Source organism: Chiloscyllium plagiosum, unplaced genomic scaffold (assembly GCF_037043375.1).
Source record: "Chiloscyllium plagiosum isolate Xiang-an unplaced genomic scaffold, Cpla_swu_hap1 HiC_scaffold_2, whole genome shotgun sequence".
NCBI lineage: Eukaryota > Metazoa > Chordata > Chondrichthyes > Orectolobiformes > Hemiscylliidae > Chiloscyllium > Chiloscyllium plagiosum.
Genome location: NW_028270140.1, coordinates 65,517,370 through 65,536,785, shown reverse-complemented (window position 1 = coordinate 65,536,785; position 19,416 = coordinate 65,517,370). Strand labels below are relative to the sequence as shown.

Below are 19,416 nucleotides of genomic sequence, written 5' to 3'. Positions count from 1 at the left end.
ATCCTTTCCAAGAAGGCTGATTCCTAGTGCTAGATTTCTTTTTTTCACTCTGTGTTTCAGAGAATAAAACCAATCTTTTTTCAAATTCACAAAGGGATATGAATGACACTAGCTGGACCTCATCTTGTAAGTGTTACACTCTGCTGCTACCAAGTATTGATGGTGGAGGACACTGACTCATGAGCTGGTGGGGAGGAGTGCTACTTGGTAATCAGCAGATGTATTCTTGCCCATGTTTGGACTAGATGATATGAGACATCAAGGGATTTAGAGTCATTGTTGAGGGCTCCTCGGGCAACTCCCTTCCTCCTATCTGTATATCACTGTGCCACCACCACTACTTGTATGCCCTGCTGTTGGGCAACGCATTCCCAGAAATGGTGATGGTCTTGTCTGGGATGCTATATGGTGCCATGAATATAACTGTGTAGAGTATTGCTTGACGAGTCTGTGAGCTGTTCCAAGTTTGCAACAGTTAGGCCAGACCATGAGAGGACAGCAGTTTCCTTCCTGAAAGGACATTAGACTGGAACATCCTTTTGGTTTCACATAACCGAGGTGGTCTTGGAGATCTGGGACGACGACAGGTGAGACTAGCAGGAATTCTGCCTTTTGCCATTTTGTAGTCTCACCTCTATTTATGTTGTCAGTTTGCAAGGCAACATTGCTGCAATTTCTCTGTCTCCAACTCTATAGAAACTCCACAGAAAGGTTCACTGGTGTAACTAGTTTCTGATTTTGATTCACTCTTCTCTACACAAATATACCAGATAGTTTGGGATTTTTGTGAACATAATTTCAAAACAATTTTGTAAAATAATCAGGAAACCATATCACAGTTAAGTTATATTATTTTTATTTGTTAGATTTCTATCAGTGTTTGAACATTAATATTTAGACAGCTTGCCACAATTTCCATGTCCCATGATGCAAATGGTAAAACACAAAAGGCACGTATTCCATGGAAATTGGAAACAAATTTTGTAACATTTAGAATAGTTGCTTTCATTTTAACACTAAAACATCTTCTCCAAGTGTACATTACAATGGAAGTGTGCATTGTAACTGTCTCAGTTATGATCCAACATAATGGTATCATTACATATAAACTCTTTAAAAATATACTTCTGTCAAAAGACTTGATGACTACTATATACACTACAAAAATAAATTTTCATATAAATAAATTATATGGCATACATTTATCTTTGTAACTGAAATGACACAAACCCATCTCTACCAAAATCAGTAGGTGATGAGACCCAGTTTGAATATTTTTACTTTTGCATCCTCATACTAAAATCTACGAATTCTTAATGAAACTGTTATATATCTTTCCTATTTAGTTATTAACATTAGTAAGCACTTTATACAGATTAAAATCCATTACAAAATAAACATAGCTGTAACAGAAGAAAAAAAATCCCTGCATTTTTGTTATAAACTGGCATACAAATACTGTAAGAAAACATTCTTATGATACAAAAATATAAATATCACAAAAAATACATTTTTCCTTAAAAACATAGTTGCCAGCCACTGAGAAGTTCTCCCTTTGCCAATGTGACTACAGGAGAAAATGTCTACATTGTGCAGAAGCAGCAGACAGTCGGGGAGGGGAGAAGGTACACATACCTATATATGCATTTGATAGAATCTGTGCTGGTAAACGAGGGAGAAAATACTAGTGAGAAATGACAGATGCTAAGGCAGTAGCAGTGGGAAGCCACTCTGAACTGTTAACACAATCTAATACACACCAGGGTGGCTGAAGTTAGTTCCAATTAACACCATATAGTTTTTGTTGTGGATCCTGGATGATCTCGGGTCAATCCACCACAAGTGCCACATTGAACTCCTGGTGAATGTCACACACATTTCTATAACAGTAAGTCAACTTTTTTATGTAAAAGAAAGCTCACAATTAGGGTTAACCCTTACTGTGCTAACGGCAGTAGCTTATTTTAAAGATTAAAGTAGAAAACACAATTAAATCCACTTGCTACATGACACAGTTTGGCATCATCTGTAACTAAAATAACAAAACGAATTGACAAAATAATTCACAAGATTCATTTTGGCAATAGTGTGAAATAGATGATCTCAGATCAATCACTTATTGTACTCCTCTCCTGACTTTCCTTTCTAGGAAAGGTGTGAACTGGGCAGCAGATCAGATATCACCCATTTGACATAATTGGTCAAAAGTCAAAAAACTGATCATAATGCTTCAATAGTGAACATGCAAAGAAACATTTAAAAATTACACGAATATCCACAATTTATTGTATTTGCATGGAAATCCTATGTGTGTGATCTTAATGCAATTGATAACGCATTTATTTTGGATGAGTTAACAAATTCATTATAATGCACAGATGAATTTCATGTGAATGCTGGTTTGTTACAAGTATTATCAATAACAAATTCAGCCCATTAATATTGAACCCATTCACTGCCAATGTAAAAGCAAAAGCTAGCTAAGGCCCCTGAAGATCATTAACAGAATAATGCGGTTCAATTACAATTTGGGTTTTTGAACACTGAATGGAAAGTAAGAACTTATGTGTACCTTTCATTTTCTCAGGATGCCCTGAACTGCCTTATAGCTAATGAAGTACTTTAGAAATATAGACTTTCTACATCACATCAGTAACTACTTTTAAAAAAAAATGTCTTATGTATGTAAAAACCGCACACTTAAGATTCCTCCTGAAGATTCATAACTTGCACGTCCACCTGATTTGATTTCAGTGATGCCAAACATGTGTTGTAGTAGTAGTAGAAGGTGAGTTTAACATTAACATAAAATCAGAGTTAAGAAGAGACAGTTTTCTCCCCTAAATATTTACACATAAGGTTGAATTGAATTTATGCCTCCCCATCACAAGCTTTCAATGCTGAATGCATATCTTTACAAATATTAAAAACTATACTAAAGAGAACAGTGTCCAGGCTTAATGGTGGGTCATTTTCAAAAATGCATTCTATTTAAACTGAAAATAAATAAAGAAAAATATAAAAAAAACTGTCTGTGTTAGTCTGACAGTTAGAAATTCTGATACAGTTTATCATTCAAAGAATCTGGAGGGGATCAATAAATATACACACACTAAGGGTTAAATTAAAACAATACAGACCTGTAAAATACACTGAAAGAGTCAACTAAAGCTAACAAGGCCATAAAGATTAACGTGCTTTTCTTCATATCTGATAATTTTAAGAACCACGCATAGCGTGCTTGAAAGTTAACAGTAACATTTTATACTACCACAGGGTTGTGATATGCAAAATTAAAATATTTTAACAAGATGTGTATCTTTACAAAAAACTATCACGAGCAATATTTGCATAGAATAATTATACAAGTAAATTATACATATCTTAAGCAGCAGCAACAAATGCTGACATTTATGACTAGATTAAGCGTAAATGTGGCACAGATACACAGATCAATGTACATAACATATAGATCATACAACATTGTTCCCAATCCATTCACAGGAGTTTTTCAGCTCCCAAAATTATACTACTTTACATTGTACATTTGTATAATACATATGTGTACATCCTTTAAATATTTTAGAGAAGAAATATTTAACAAATATTATAATTGATTAACAGTTGCTGTAAACTGTTTTCCTAGTTCAGTATTGTGTTTATAGCCTTGGAGCTTCAAGGACCAGACAATGCAAATGAAGAGTTTCCAATCTTTGGCCATCTGTGCATCATAAATTCCATACTAGAAAGGGTCAAATACATACCATTAGAAATGGATATTGAGAAGGATTTCAATAACTCTCTTCATGTTTTAAAAACAGCATTTGTATAAGGATAGGGAGGTTATTTCCATATTACAAAAACACATTAATTATAATTTCCATACTTGTCATCTTTATAAATCCATCTATAATGAATTAAAACAAACGTAACAGAGTTATATCAGGAAGTAATTTTCTGCCATTTAAAATAAACATTGTTAAGTTTTTTCTCTTCTGCTTAATTGAAGGAATTTGACATGGGTGTGTATGATTCATTGTATTTTATACAGAAAAGCATTTCTCACTGAATTTCCTTAGGAAACGTACCTAATGTGTTTTGTTCCCATTTCTCTGTGTTTCACATTCAACGTCCTGCAACTCTAAAACTTCCAGCTTTGAGTTCCTTCTTTCATAACGTGCATTAAAAGGCACATGAGGATCAACAAATGCTCCTTCATCAGTTCCACTGTACCCTTCACAATGTGGGTGCCCTCCAAATACATTTTGGTTGGGTATGGGAGGATGCACAGCAACAGTAACTGAGGCTGTGGCGGTTACAGTAGTGATAGGCTGGCAGTATGTAGGTGCCGCAGCACCAGTGGCAGTAAATGTTGGGTTCCTAGTCTTATGAGAACGGGATCTATGAGTTGGATGATCCCGATTACCAAGTCTGGAATGCCCTTCATGAGCAGTTTCAAAAGCATCCGTGCGTGGTTTGTAAGGAGGCAGTCGAAACCCTTCTCTAGCCTCCAAACTGTGGTCCCTACAATTCCTCCAGGATTGTTGATGTTTAACATCTTGATGAGAAGGTGGCTGTGATCTTGGTTGATGTAATCTGCAATCTGGCTGAATAACCTGTAAACAAAATGAACAATTAGTACTTGTCATATTAATTTATTCATTATTACACTGTAGTGTACAAAATAATTTACAACTTAATTAAAAATACTTTAATTGGTAACTGACTCAGGACGGGCAAAAGTCCTGCAGAATGTGTGCACCCTGAAAAGTACTTATTGGAATAAGTGATCTGGGAAAACCATTAACACAGCTGAAAGTTTAGAGTGAGAAAGCTTGGTTGTGAATAGCAAAAAAGAAAAGGCCCTTTAATGTTCCCAAAGATTCTCTATTGTTATGTTAAAAATTTCTATCATCATAGAAGTTGTCCTTGACCACTATGGAATTTGATTTCTGGAATCACGCAATTGCCTCAAGCAAAACACATGTCCAGTACCCACATCAATCAGTGGACAGACATCAATTTTAAATGTACTTGCTACATCTTGTCCAACTTCTTTTAGGAGGGGGAATTTGAAGGGAATGTATGCAACAGTTGATCATTACAAAGCATTATTAATGTGCAATTATTGCTTAAAATGTTGGAAATTATATATGCTTTGGAATTATTACAATTTTTCCCTGTAATATATCCACATAAATTAACAATACAAGTGTCGGTGACAAATAAAGGTCATATGTCAAACATTACAAGCATTGCCTTTAAAGAAATAAAAGATATTTTGTTGTTGGTGTGTCATTTTGAATGAAATTAAAGCACCGATAGCTAAACAAAAAGTGTTGAAGCTTTAAATGTTGGAAAGGAGCTTTGCTTTTGAAAAAAAGAACTGGCTTCACTTACTGTAGATCTGGGGAAGACAGGATTCTCAGTTGCTTCCACCATGATCTGATGGGCTGGTGCAGCTGAGCTGGAATTGGATTCATAATGATGAAGTTCTTCACTGATTCCAGAAACTGTAGTCTGTGAGCTGTATTCAGAATCTGAGGTGTCAGAGCCATTATTTCCTTGCTCAGGGTGGATGGCAAACCTCACAACTCGAACTGGTGGCTCTAGTGATGGAGTAGGTAACCGGGTTCTTCCATCTAGAGGTGAAACCTATGAATGTGTAAAGAGTAATTAGTCTCACCTAGAGTTCAGTACACCTTTGTAGTCAGATTCAGTCATTTGAAACATCTGAGTGGCATAATTCTTTTCACACAGATGCATAGGGAGTCTGATGAGAGCTCATTCATTAGCATAGCTTTCTGTAGCACAACAACTCTGACCAGACATAAAACCAGACATGAATAGCATATGTGCCATGTTCATAGTACTATGGAATATCTTTTAAAACCATGGGGTGATTTAAATCTGAGCAGGAGGGAGTCTTAAAGGGAGTTATATGAGAGATGAGAAACAAAATGAAGTAAAAACCTGCTCAAGCACTTTCACAGACAGGAAATGCAGCTTAGAGATGAAGTGGTAGCAAAGGTTAGGTGAAACAAGGGCTCTTCACTGGGTGGGAGTGATGACAGCAGATTTAATAGTGAGAGGGATGCCTTTAGAGGAGAGGGAGAAGTCAACATTGTTGAATGATAATGGGAGGTGATTAAGCAGGAAAACAGCAGGGATGGATCATGGAATCCACAAGTGAGTGTCGCAGAAGAAATTATTATGGAGAGGGAAAGGTAGGACTCTTGTGGCAGAGTGTCTCTATCTCTACCTCTGAGCCAGGAGGTCTAGGCTCAATGCCTACTTATTTCAGAATATGTCATAACATGCCTAACCAGGTTGATTAAAAGTTTTGGCTGCAGTCTACATAACAATGTGGAAGACTCTGAAATGGCCTTCAGGCAACAAATGCTGGCCTTGCCAGTGATGCCCACATCTTGTGAAAGATAAAACACTCTGGGGAGGGATAGAAGAACATACAAAATAATGAGGAATCAGAGTGAGCAGCTTGGGGATGTTTAAGACAAAAAAGGGAGAGGGATTAGCAGAGCAGCTGCAGTGATGGTTAAACCATAGAGACAAATAAATCTATAAGCTCTTCTTCCTTAGAATTAAAAGTATGCAGTCACCAGGGGAATGTGAAAGAGATTTCAGGACTTGCCCCGGTCCCTAGGTCCACCCTGGGTGACCTTGGGAATGATGTCAATGAGAGAAACAAACCGCAAGGAATTTTGATATGATGAAATCAATTGTAGCAACTAATCCAAGATGAAATATGCATGTGCTTGCATCCCTCTGAAGTCTTTTACACTAAGAATAGCTAACTCCAAGTGTTATTGTTAGGTTTTTATTTTCTTACTTCCTCAATAGTCTGAGCTACTGCTGACCTGTGATTACTTTGGGTTCACCTGGTTGTGGACCTGCGCAAGCACCTTTCACATCAAGGTCCATTCTTCAACAACGCCGTAACCTGTAATCTTCCCTGTTCCTTTGTAGCTCAAATAATACAGTGAGGGATACAGACATTCCAATTTGTCCAGCATTAGCCATATCAATAATGCTGACTGTCTGTTGGCTGTGCAAAGCTATGGGGTCAAGAAGGAATTCTGTAATTTATGAATCTATTAATCTCAGATACTTCAGTTCTTACTTTTTTCATGAAAAATATGGCTTGGATTTTAAGGGAAATCTTTTCTGTGATTTTTCAAATCCATCATTTATTCATGACTGCACCTATTTTGTTTTCTGGTAATGTGTTTATACTATGAAGTCACCAATCATGTGCTTCCAGTGTTACGCACTAAGAGTGTGTGGATCAGAGATAGGACAACACTAGGAATACACTGGTGAATAATTCCCAAAAGCCAGTCCATCATCTACAAAGGCGTAAGTTAGGAGTGTAACGGAAAACTGCCCACTTGCCTGGTTGGGTGCAGCTCCAATAACACTTAAGAATCTGGACACCATCCAGGATAAAACATCCCATTTAATAGTACCATATCCATAGCATCCACTCCTTCCACCACCAACACTCAATACACACTACTGCTACTATCTACAAGACACACTGCAGAAATGTACCATAGATCCTGAGACAACAACTTCCAAACCCACAATCGCTTCCATCTAGGAGGACAGGACAGCAGATACTTGGGAACACCACCTACAATTCTCCTCCAAGCCACTCATTGTCCTGACTTGGAAATACACTGCCATTTCTTCACTGTTGCTCGGTCAGAATCCTGAAATTCCCTCCCAAAGGGCATTATGGGTCAACCTACAGCAAGTGGAACGTCAAGATTCAAGAAAGCAGTTCACCAGCACTTTGTCAAGGGCAACTAAAAATGGATAATAAATATTGGCCAGTCAACAATGCCCACATTCCACGAGTGAATAAAAAAAATTGTCATGTGCATTCTCAGATTCTGCTCATTTAAAGCTTGGCTCTATTAAGAATACAGAATTATTGAACTAACGCTTATTTTCTAGTTAGGGCATCTCAAAGTCCAAATATAGTAGAAACATCATGAAAATAAAGAAATAAATACCTCAGGATATGGTCCAAAGCAAGAAAGAAGGACCGGAAGTAGCACCAATCCATTGAGAACACCCAGAACAGTTAAAATAGCCAGGACTGCAAAAAAGTACCTGTAATAGTTGCAAAGAATATTGCAATAAATTTAAAGGAGCTCCAAGCTAATTGCATTTTAAAAGTCAATTACAACTCAAACCTTAGTGTAAATACATAGTCAAAGAGAATCCCTCAGCAATTTTTTTGCCTTTTACATCAGTGAGGCTACATCACACAATAGTTGATTAAATAAAGAACAGTATGTTAGTTTGTTAATTTTATTGAAGAACAAATGTTTATGTGGACAGTTATTCACGAATAGTTTGTTGTGCATACAGAAAAATATGGAACGTGATCTGAATGACTGAACAAGCCCATAGAACATGCACAATGAATGGGGCCCCATTACCTTAACCCTAGCAGAAGCAAACAAATGAAGTAAAGGGTGCAGAATTTAAACAATTTAGTCTAGGGGCAGGAGAAGCAACGTCTCAGGCAGTTAATCCACTGTGAAATGCTGCTGCATCTCACAACAGAATCACTAATTAAATCTCAAGTGTATCAAGTAGGCTTTCTCTCTCAACATGAATCAAAACTTTCTGCCTACAGTCTTCAGAGATTTACTTTTACTAAATAGCTCAAACTGCAATCCTTTATAAAACATGAACCAACATTCTGCTGTAAAATGCTGTCAGTTCTATAGCAGATTCTAGCATTGTGTTTGATAAGAGCCCTTCACACAATAGCATCACTGCACTGCAAACTAAATCTTTTGTGGTACAATTTAGCATTATGAATACTCTTATTTTGTGTCAACCATTTCAAACATAAAAGCCAGAATTTTTGTGAAAAAGTAAAAGCATCCAAGTAGTTGTCCATTCCCACCATTCAAGGCCATGACTGGGTGTTTGCATGAATACCAAGGTAAGCTTTAAACTGTTTAAGAGAAGGTCTGACTTGACAGTATACAAAACAGCTGGGCCTCAGACTAAACTTATGGATACATTTTTGAGTAATGACTTCAAAGGCCACAACCTTGAGCAAGCTTTTAATTAACTTGCACAAATAAAGGATTATTCTATTATCTCATTGTACAACAGTGTAACACACAGTTACCTTCACTATGCCCAAAAGTACAATGATGCTTTTTTATATATACATTAATTTGAGCAGCAAACATCATCTTAATTTCATATTCACAAAATACAGACAATGCACTACTATCCAATATGAACTAGCAATATTTATATACTATCTATATTAAATATTATTTCATATATAAGCAAATGTTAAAGAGTCGTTTGTATTCAGTATAAATGTAAAGGTATTTTAACTAGGATTTCATTCTCAAGGCTGATAGCAGGAGTTGGGAAATTGCCAATATGATCTGCTTGCCTCAGGAGAAAGTGCCCGCAAGGATGACATTTCCATTGTGTGGTGTGCTGGCTGCTGTAAGGCCAGCTGACTTGCAAATATGTCAGGAGGCAGAAACAAGGCTGCGAAGTAGAAAGGTGAATTATTGAAAAAGTCCAACTTGGTGATGTGTGGCTTTATTCCAAGTTACAGTAAAACAGAAGTCTTTCAGCCCTCAACACAGCTCAATGTGCTCTCCATTCATGCCACACACCTAACCCCTATAGCCCCACATGCCCCCATGACAGACTACGGCAGTTGCATGTTCATTTACCCACTATACACGAGATGGAATATATAAGGAATGGACATGATAGTGACAGTAGGCTGCATAAAACAAAACTTAAAAACACATCCTTCATTGATAACGTCCCGCTATGTTAAATAATGTTAAATAATAACCTTTTCACTGTAATGCAACAAAGGTGTCAATTATTCAGATCCCTGAAATATCAATACCTGAAACTGTAAGCACTTAAAATCTTTTAACCTGATGTAATACATATTGTGAAACTGACAGCAGAGATCAAGACAGTTAGTGTTGTCAATCAATCAGAACCTCTGAAATTCAACAGAGTAATGGACAATTGGGCTTTCAGCCAAGAATACATAATGCGGTTTGGCCTTGGAGGTGACAATGTTGGAAATGCAGCTTCCTTTAACAGTAAAACAAGATAGATTCAGTGTTAATTCAAATCAGGTGACGTATAAATGAGTTTGTACTTACAAATGGCAAATGTACTGCGTATTACAGTGGCTCACAAACTCCCAGCCCAACTGTTTATTTTGCAGCTCTGTGGTTTCATGGACCATGTATATATCGGTTGTGGACATTTGCACACCCTTTTTAGTTATTGGAACAATCTTTTGTTGCGATTTTGGTTGCACTTCACCCTGTGCCCCTGACCAATGCGTGAGGGGAGGGGGTAGTGGTGGGCAGATCAGAGGACTTCCTTTCGGGTCTGTTCCTGGGCCTGGCCAGGCTGGCAATGAAGGGGTCCAGGAGAAAGTGAGGATGACAGATGCTGGAGATCAGAGTCGAAGAGTATGGCACTGGAAAAGCACAGTTGGTCAGGCAACATCTGAGTAGGAGAATTGATGTTTCAGACATAAGCCCTTCATCAGGAATGACTCCGTCTTTTCCAGCACCATACTCTTCAACTATAAAGAGGTCCAGCCTGTCTGTCCCTTATCTGTATTTATGTTCATGCCTGGATGTCCTTGGAGAGGGAGCTTGCGGTGTCCATCAATGCTCTTGATGCCTTTAGAGAAAGGTGGGCACTGTGGGGGATACAGTGCTTTATTTCTCCATCCAATTCCCTTTTGATTTAGTTCCTTCCCGCTCTCCCTATCTCTCCCTCACTTTGATGGCTTTCAATGTCTGTAATAGACTATGCTTGTAAATTTCTAATTGGCTGCACAGGTGATTACTGGTGATGGTTAATGGTTAAATAAATAACAAAAAAAATAGCAAACGTAAGTTTCTTATGTGCCATGGTAATGTCCCAATCTCCGAGTCAGGAGATCTGGTTTAAGTCCCACCTGCTCCAGAGGTGTGTAATAACATCTTTCAATAGATTGATTGGAAAATATATTTTTAAAAACAGCAAATTCGATATTTGGATAAAATATAACTGATTAATATGTTAAAACATCTTTTTAGTTCATCATTCAGGTGGATTCTCAGTCATCACTTTAAAGGCTGCTTCTTTCAGAAGTTTGATTAAAACAAAATTCATTAGTAAAATGGGGAGTTGCAGACTTCCAGAAACTATCAAAATACTTGATTGTGAATGATAATTTATTCCCACATTATCCTCATATAGTATGAGGATAATGTGGGAATAATTAATAACATCCCATCAGTGTTAACCATTTAATAACATCCCATCAGTGTTAATGGTTTTTCCCTAGTCTGCGTAGCTCTGTTCTGCAACTGAGCCAATTGGATCAGGGAACTGACTTCTGGATAGGAAGATGATTCAGAAAGGAAGTAGAAAAACTCGTACTTGCACTGAATTATATTTTAACCATAAAACATTTGAAATTAGTGGTCAGTGCTGGGTTTTTTAAATGAATCAGTGGCATCACAAACATTTATTGCATATCAAATTAACTGACCCAGGTCAGAGAGCAGTTTGTATATTACAATGTCTACAACTTATGTAAGTTGTAAAATGGGAAAAGCAATTCATTCCTGATCACTGATCAGTGACCTCTGAGAAAAATTTGTATGTGGAGTTCTCAGGTACAGGGCAGGATGAGTAGAGTACATCGCATCAGTTGTATGACACTTTAATCTTTTACTATAAATTCTGTGTCCTATGATCCTGCCCCACTAGCTACCTGACAAAGGAGCAACGCTCCAAAAGCTTGTACTTCCAAGTAAACCTGCTGTCGTGTGACTTTTAACTTTGTCTATCCCAGTCCAACACCAACACCTCCACATTATACCATGCTCCTGACAGGATTTTGGAAACCAGCAACTAAATTACTGACCACAGAACTCTTTATCTCTAATCTGTTCTTGCAGTCACAATATATAGAACAAGAACGAAGAACAAAGAACAATATAACACAGGAACAGATGATTCGATGCTCCAAGCCTGCGGCAACACATTTTGCCCTTCCATACTAAAACTGTCTTCACTTACAGGATCCATACCCCTCTATTCCCTTCCTATTTATGTATTTGTCCAGGTGTTTCCTGAATGCTGCTATTGTGTCTGCTTGTGGATGCACTGGTTACAAAGGCCCAATGTCTCTTCTTCCTCAGACAGCTGAGGAAATTTGGCACGACGGCAAATACCCTTGCCAACTTTTATAGGTGTGCCATTGAAAGCATTCTGTCTGGATGTATCACTATCTGGATCACAATCCTCCATTCCAAAAAGCATCCTTCCAATACTACCTTCTGTCTCCTTTGACCAAACCAATCCAACTTGCCAGCTCACCTCTGATACCATGTGACTTCAACTTTTGTGACAGTCTGCCATGAGGGACCTTGTCAAAGGTTTATTGAAGTCCATGTAGAGAACATCACCTGCTTTTCCATCATCAATCATCTTCATCATTATCTCAAAAAACTCTATCAAGTTAGTGAGATGTGACCTCCCCCACACAAAATCATGCTGACTATGTTAATAAGCCATTTGCTTCTAAATGTATATAGATCTTGTCATATATATGGATATGTGGCCAGTCCAAGTCCAGTTCAGTTTTTGCCCAATAGTGATCCTCAGGATGCTGATAGTGGGAGATTCAGCCATGATAATGCACTTTGAAGATGGTTGGATTCTCTCTTGTTGGAGATGATCATTGCCTGGCTGATGTGTGGTGCAAATGTTACTTCTAAAACATATTAGGTGGTAGATGTAGTCATAGTGTTTCATGGCAGATGGTGAAACTCTGTACAGGTAGTTCTTCTATAATGTGATGGTTGCATTCTTGTGCAACCCTGCATTATAGAAAAATCATGCCTTAGACATGGCGCTTACAGTGTTGGCATTGCAATTGCATTACAGCCAAAGCACATTTTAAAAGTTCGCGCTTTAGAAAAGCTGTCCCCAATTTGTCAATCGTGTTATAGCGAATTTGCATTCACAAAGCGTGGGTTATAGCAGAATAACCTGCAGTTACAATGAAGTGTGTGGCTACCATTATGGTCAATGCAGCTTAGTGGGCCCTGGCAAATTGTATCACTAGTTAAAGATCTGTCAAGGATACTCATTACAGAGCCCATATAGGTTCAGGACTTCTCTTGGAAAGGCAGACAGACTGAATGGTTAGGAGCATCTGTTCAAGATACTAATCTTCCAAAGTTTGCTGTTGTAGATGGGTAGAACTGTTGTAGGTCAGTTGCAGGAATAGGACATCAATATTGGGAGATGTTACATTGTTAGAAATCTGAATACTGATCTGAACCTGCATCCAAAATGACCGTTTCTAGTTTTAATGGAGGCAGGACAGGGAATTAGTAATTAGCTTGCTACAAAGAGCCATATTTGCAATTTAAATATTGAGTACCTTATATTAACATTTACTTTAAAAGTTACCCTAACCAGCTGAGGTTTCAATCTTTGAGAATGTGCCAGCAAAGGAAAGTGAGGACTGCTGGATCAAGGAGGTAGGTGCTTTATCCAGTGTACGTGCTACACTAGTCTAATTTCCTGCTCCAGAATCTAAGATATTCCTGGGCTCTGGACTCTAAAGTTCTTTATCCTAGAACTTGATATCCCCAAATGTTCCAGTTCCAGTGTCTGATCTTTCTCAACTCCTAACCTAATCTTCTGTAGTTCTGGACTCCAATTTTTCTTGTATTCATACCATCCTCCTCAAAATTATCCAGCTTTCAAATCTGAACTTCCTTCTAACCTCTAGCTCAAGATTCTGACTTCGTACCCATAAACTTGCCCAGCTTCCCTCCATTTCCTGGCTGCAGCCCAGCCAAGAGCCAGCCAAAATGTTAATTTTGACTGAAACTGCAGAAACCTGTTTCCCTACAAGTAACCACCTGCCCAGCCTCTATGTTAGTGTCCCGTTCTTCCATGTGTTTGTGATCACCATTCCCTGCTGATTAATACCTGCCCAACAATAATGCTATTGAAGTTCCATACCCAAATTAGAGACAGACCTCACAGTCCACCAATAAGACCACAAACCACTGGAGGGATGTGGCATTGGTGTGGCTATATTACACAGGCCAATTTAACTTCCTAAGCAAGAAGGGTTAAAATTGGCCATATAGTCTTGTGTGTACAGAGTATCAAATTTACAAGTGGAAAGAGCATCTCAGTTTTTGAAAACAGAAAGTACAATAAACAGAACAATTTTCTGTTTTATTTTAATGGCTCAGTATAAAAAGAACGTAATTTCATAGAAAGAATTAGTGGCAAATTTAGTTTAAAATATTAAGCACAACAGCCAAGTTCAGTAAAATTAATGGTTTGACACTGAAAGAACATAACGATCTAGTTGCTCTGCTTCTCCATGCCCCCGCCCCTCCCCCACCTAACTCCTTTAAGACGTGAGCTTCAATTTTTATTTTACACCCAGAATATCTGCACCATTCTCTTTTACAATTGAGGATACTTTGAGATAATGATTTTGTAATAATTTATAATAAATCATTCTATTCCCTTTGATAAAATAATAAAGCACATTTGTCTGAATGTAGAATGCAGTTAACAGCAAGTGATGTGAAATGGTCTCAGTCAGTAATCATTATGCACACATAGTGTGTCAGGAGTGTTTTAGCCAATTAACTACTAGCATTAAAACTTTACCTCAAAAGTAATTTACGACAAAATACAGGATTTAAAAAGGTCATGCAGCTCAAAATGAAGACAGACAGGACAATGAAGAAAAGAACTTCTGGTAATAGCCAAAAAAGAGAAAGCTTCTTACCTGACAATGAAGTCAAATTCAGACCCAGCAAGCATGAGAACTCCAAGAAGAGTTGATACAGCCCCATCTACTACAGGTGCAAACATGTGCTCCAAAGCAAGAACTGCCCGTCGATTCTTATCTCCAATTGCTGTTAAAAATGCCTGTGGCCAATATGATTAATTCAATCAGACCCTGTGTACTGAAACCTATAAAGCACTTCAGCAGCTGTTCTGATTATGCGTGACAGACTAAATACTTCAATTTAATTTTAACCAAGTTCAAAAATGCTTACTGTTTACTTAACAATTTTCAAGGCAAACAAAGTGGATATCCAAGGATTTGGAGATAAAGGGGCTGAATTTATACCAAGTTTCTGAGATATCTGCACCTGTTCCATTATAGGTACATTGGATGATGACAATAAGATCACTATGTAAATTCAAACACGGTCTTTATATATTTGAAAAAAATAGCCATTTATGCAAAATGTACTTCATATGAAAAAAAGCGTGTTTTATATTACTTATTTATTACATATTCTATATTTATGATTACCTGCATTTTGCTTTTCCAATCCCCTACCTTATTTTTTCTTCAATATACAAAGCATTAATTAAAATTGATCATTATTTGTAATTTCACAATAATAATTTCTTTTTAATATTTGTTGTAGATGTGTTTTAGTTTAGAGTTTATTTCAAAATATTGCCAAATACTTAACTGGTCAGAATCAAGTACTGAGAGCAGCATACTTCAAAAGATCAGATGCCTTTTTCTCATCCTAATATGTTCTGATATATCTGAAGTCTGTCCAGACCAAAAAGATGCCAACAGCCTTATGGATTAGAATTTAGTGTCCTCCCCTGTGATAGGTTTGGGTACATTTAATTGAGTGGGAGAGTGGTGGATGGGGACTGTCAATTTCTTGCATCCATAAAGTCAGTGATGACCTATGGACAGCCTTTCTAACCTGTTGCCAATTGAAGTCTTTAGGCAGGCAATTAATGCCCACTTAAGGCCATCATCATATTTTAACCCAGAGATGGAGATATGAAGCTATGAAGTTTATATGAAGGTTTCATAATGATTCACCTCAGTTATGTTCACATTAAAATATCAATCAATTATTTGCACATAAATCGGTGTACTCAAATCTTGAAAATATAGTTTTTTTTCTCAGAGAATTTAGGAAAGTTGTGTGCATTTCTTGCATTCTGTTTTGAGAAATGGAAAAGTGAAAGGAAGTTATTGTTTACGTACCAGAGCAACGTGAACAGTGAATTCCACCCCTATTCCAACGGAGGCAATGAGGATCACTACAGGAACTGCACTCAGTTTTATCCCAATGAGGCCCATCATTCCAAAAAGTTCCACAGTCATCAGTGCTAGGACTAATACCTAAATGGGGTAAAAACAACCCATCTCTAATTATGGCAAAATAAGACTTTTTTTTCCTCCAGAAATTCAACACTCATTCATACAATGAAAACAAATATTTATTTCTAGGTTTTTCAAAAAGTGAAATTGAAAGAAGAAATTTTAAACTGTTCCAGGAGGAGACATTCAGAAGTTATAGTTCTGTTTTGATATTGGTTAAAAGCTATTATTCTGTATTGGACGGTTGCTGCAGGAACTCTCTGCTTAGATTAGCTGGGTACTGTCACATTGTAATATTAATTACAATGTTACACAGTAGGTCATAGAGCTGTAGAGCATGGAGACCCTTTGGTCCAATCTGTCTATGCTGACCAGATATCCTAAATTAATCTAGTTCCATTTGCCAGTGCATCCCTCTAAACCCTTCCTATTCATATACGCATCCAGGTGTCTTTTATAAGTGGAGGCTGGTACAATTACAACTAGTTCCTCTGGCAGTTCATTCCATAAATGCACAACTTCTGCATGAGAAAGTTTTCCCTGGATCTCTTTTAAATCTTTCCCCTCTCCCTCTAGTTTTGGACTTCCCTACCCTGGGAGAAAGATCTTAGTGATTCACCCTATCCCTGCCCCGTATGATTTTATAAACTTCTATAACGTCACCCCTCAGCCTCTGAAGCTCCAGGGAAAATAGCCCCAGTCTATTCAGCCTCTCCCTATAACTAAAATCCTCCAAACCTGGCAACATCCTTGTAAATCTTTTCTGAACCCTTTCAAATTTCACAGCATCCTTCCTATAGCTGGGAGATCAGAATTGAATGCAGCATTTCAAAAGTGGCCTAACCAACGTCCTGTATAGCCGCAACATGACCATCCAACTCCTATACTCAACAAATTGACCAATAAAGGAAAGCATAGCAAATGCCTTCTTCACTATCCTATCTACCTGCGACTCCATTTTCAAGGAGCTATGAACCCGCACTCCAAGGTCTCTGTTCAGCAACACTCCCCAGGACATTACCATTAAGTGTGTAAGTTCTGCCCTGATGGTAAATGCAACTTATCTAAATTAAAGGGCGACACAGTGCCTCAGTGGTTAGTATTGCTGCCTCACAGCGCCAGGAACCCAGGCTCAATTCCAGCCTCGAGCAACTGTCTGTGTGGAGTTTGCACATTCTCCCTATGTCTGCTTGGGCTTCCTCCGGGTGCTCCGGTTTCTTCCCACAATCCAAAAGCTGTGCAGGTTAGGTGAATTGGCAATGCTAAATTGCCCATAATGTTCAGGTTAGGTGCATTAGTCAAGGTAAGTGTAGAGTAATAGGGTAGGGGAATGGGTCTAGGTGGGTTACTCTTTGGAGGGTTGGCATGGACCTGTTGGGTGGAATGGCCTGTTTTCATACTGTAGGGATTTTATGATAAACTCTATCTGCCACTCCTTGGCCCATCTGATTAAGGCCCTGTCGTAGCCTAAGGTAACCTTCTTCGCTGCAAACTTACTAACCATATCTCCTATGTTCACATCCAAATCATTTATATATATGAAAAAAAAGCAGTGGACACCTGCTTGATAGTAAATATTTCAAAATTAAATTTCACTCCGAGTTAACAACAACAACCTGCATTTGTATAACAGAATTAACTTATTGTACTTTGTAAAATAGTAATCAAATAAAAACTGACATTTGGGCAAGGATGAGTCGAATCAAAGAGTAAAAAGAGACAGGGATCTGAGAGGTTTAGGGAGTGCTTGGAGCCTAGACAACTGAAACCACAGATGATCAAGGTGAAGTAAAGGGAATGAGGTACCCGTAAGGTGGTGGATGCCTTGGAAACAAAGTTCCTGGAAAGCTGGGCATGAAGGCAATTGTACAACAGAATGATAATTTTAAATATCAGGCATTTGTGGACCAGGAGCCATTGTGGATCAATGAGCAATAGCGTAGTGAGTGAATGAGATGATGTGGGTTAGGTGACAGGTAGTAGAGTTTTTGATTAGCTATTACTTATAGAGAATAGAAGGCCAGCCAAGAAAGCGCAGACATTGTTCATTCTGGATCTGATTAAAGTATGAATGAGGGTCAGCATCACATGGGCTGAGGCAGAAATAGAAATGAAATATCAAAGAGGTGGAAGTTAATTCTCTTCATGATGGAGGTATTATGGAGTCAGGGGTTTAGCTCAAAGTTAACTAGGAAATGAAGACTGTGAGCTTGGTGTCATCAGGGAATATGCAGAAGCTGATGTTGTCAACAAATAATGTCAAAGTTGAGGAACAGGACTGAACTAATGATGAATCCTTGGAGGACTTCAGAAGTAACAGTGTGAGGTCTGCAAGAAAATGGTGAAGACATTCCTTAGCTTAAAGTTAGGTAGTGAGGAAAGAGACCAAGGGAGAGCAGTTCCATTCATCTGCAGAGAGGAGAAGGGGGTTTGGAAGAGGATATTGCAACCAACCACATCAAATTTGCACAGAGGTTGAGAAGAGTGCACTGTGGCCATGTTCACGCAGGATAATATTTCTGACTTCGGTTAAAGTCATTTCAATACTGTGGCATTGTTTGAAAAGATTGAGAAAGAAAGCTGAATTATTCTGCACAGTTCTGAAGAAATCCTAAATAAATGACAATGAGTCTGAGGTAGGCCAAAACCACATAAGGCTATCACCATCTGATGAGTGTCAGACTGCAGGGTCTCTCTTATGCTTCAAAATGTCTGAACTGAAAAAGTCTTGACCCGCTTATAACTAAACAATTAAATCAGATGCAAAGTCATGATTAATGTTTCATCTAGCTAGAAAAGTTAAAGGGGAGAGGAAATACATAGTAGCACTAACTGATAAGCTTTACAAAGAATTGTGCAAAGTAACCTAAAACCAACACTCTTTTTTTCAGGTTCTGACCAAGTAACCTTTATGAAAGTAATCTCTGTCTGGTGTGAAATGAAATTTGAAGTAATATTCTAATTCATTTGAACAATCCATCCAACAAAACATGTTGCAGACTAAACATTTTGCTTCATAAAACATGTTTACTTACACAACGTTTGCAATTCTGTCTGATTTAATTGGTTCACATCTGGTATTATTTTGAACAACTTTGAATGTTTTCTGCAATTTTACTCCTCCTCCGAAATTAGTCAAAGCAAGAGCAATGTATCTTGCATAGATTTTGTAACAA

The 19,416-nt window shown here is 37.9% G+C and overlaps 1 protein-coding gene across 3 annotated transcripts in view; it reads right to left on the bottom strand.

Annotated features, from left to right (window-relative positions):
• Positions 1–839: 839 nt before the first annotated feature.
• Positions 840–19,416, bottom strand: part of ptch1 (patched 1) — a 96,223-nt gene continuing 77,646 nt past the window's right edge. For 2 of the 3 annotated variants that reach the window (XM_087997363.1, XM_087997365.1), the window contains exons 19-23: positions 16,124–16,261; positions 14,882–15,024; positions 8,040–8,139; positions 5,401–5,655; positions 840–4,616 (exon numbers count right to left, since the gene is read on the bottom strand). In XM_087997363.1, coding sequence (XP_087853489.1) covers positions 4,089–4,616; positions 5,401–5,655; positions 8,040–8,139; positions 14,882–15,024; positions 16,124–16,261 — 1,164 coding nt within the window. In that variant the 3' untranslated portion in view covers positions 840–4,088. The remainder of the gene's footprint in view (positions 4,617–5,400; positions 5,656–8,039; positions 8,140–14,881; positions 15,025–16,123; positions 16,262–19,416) is intronic. The other variant, XM_087997362.1, reaches the window with a different exon arrangement.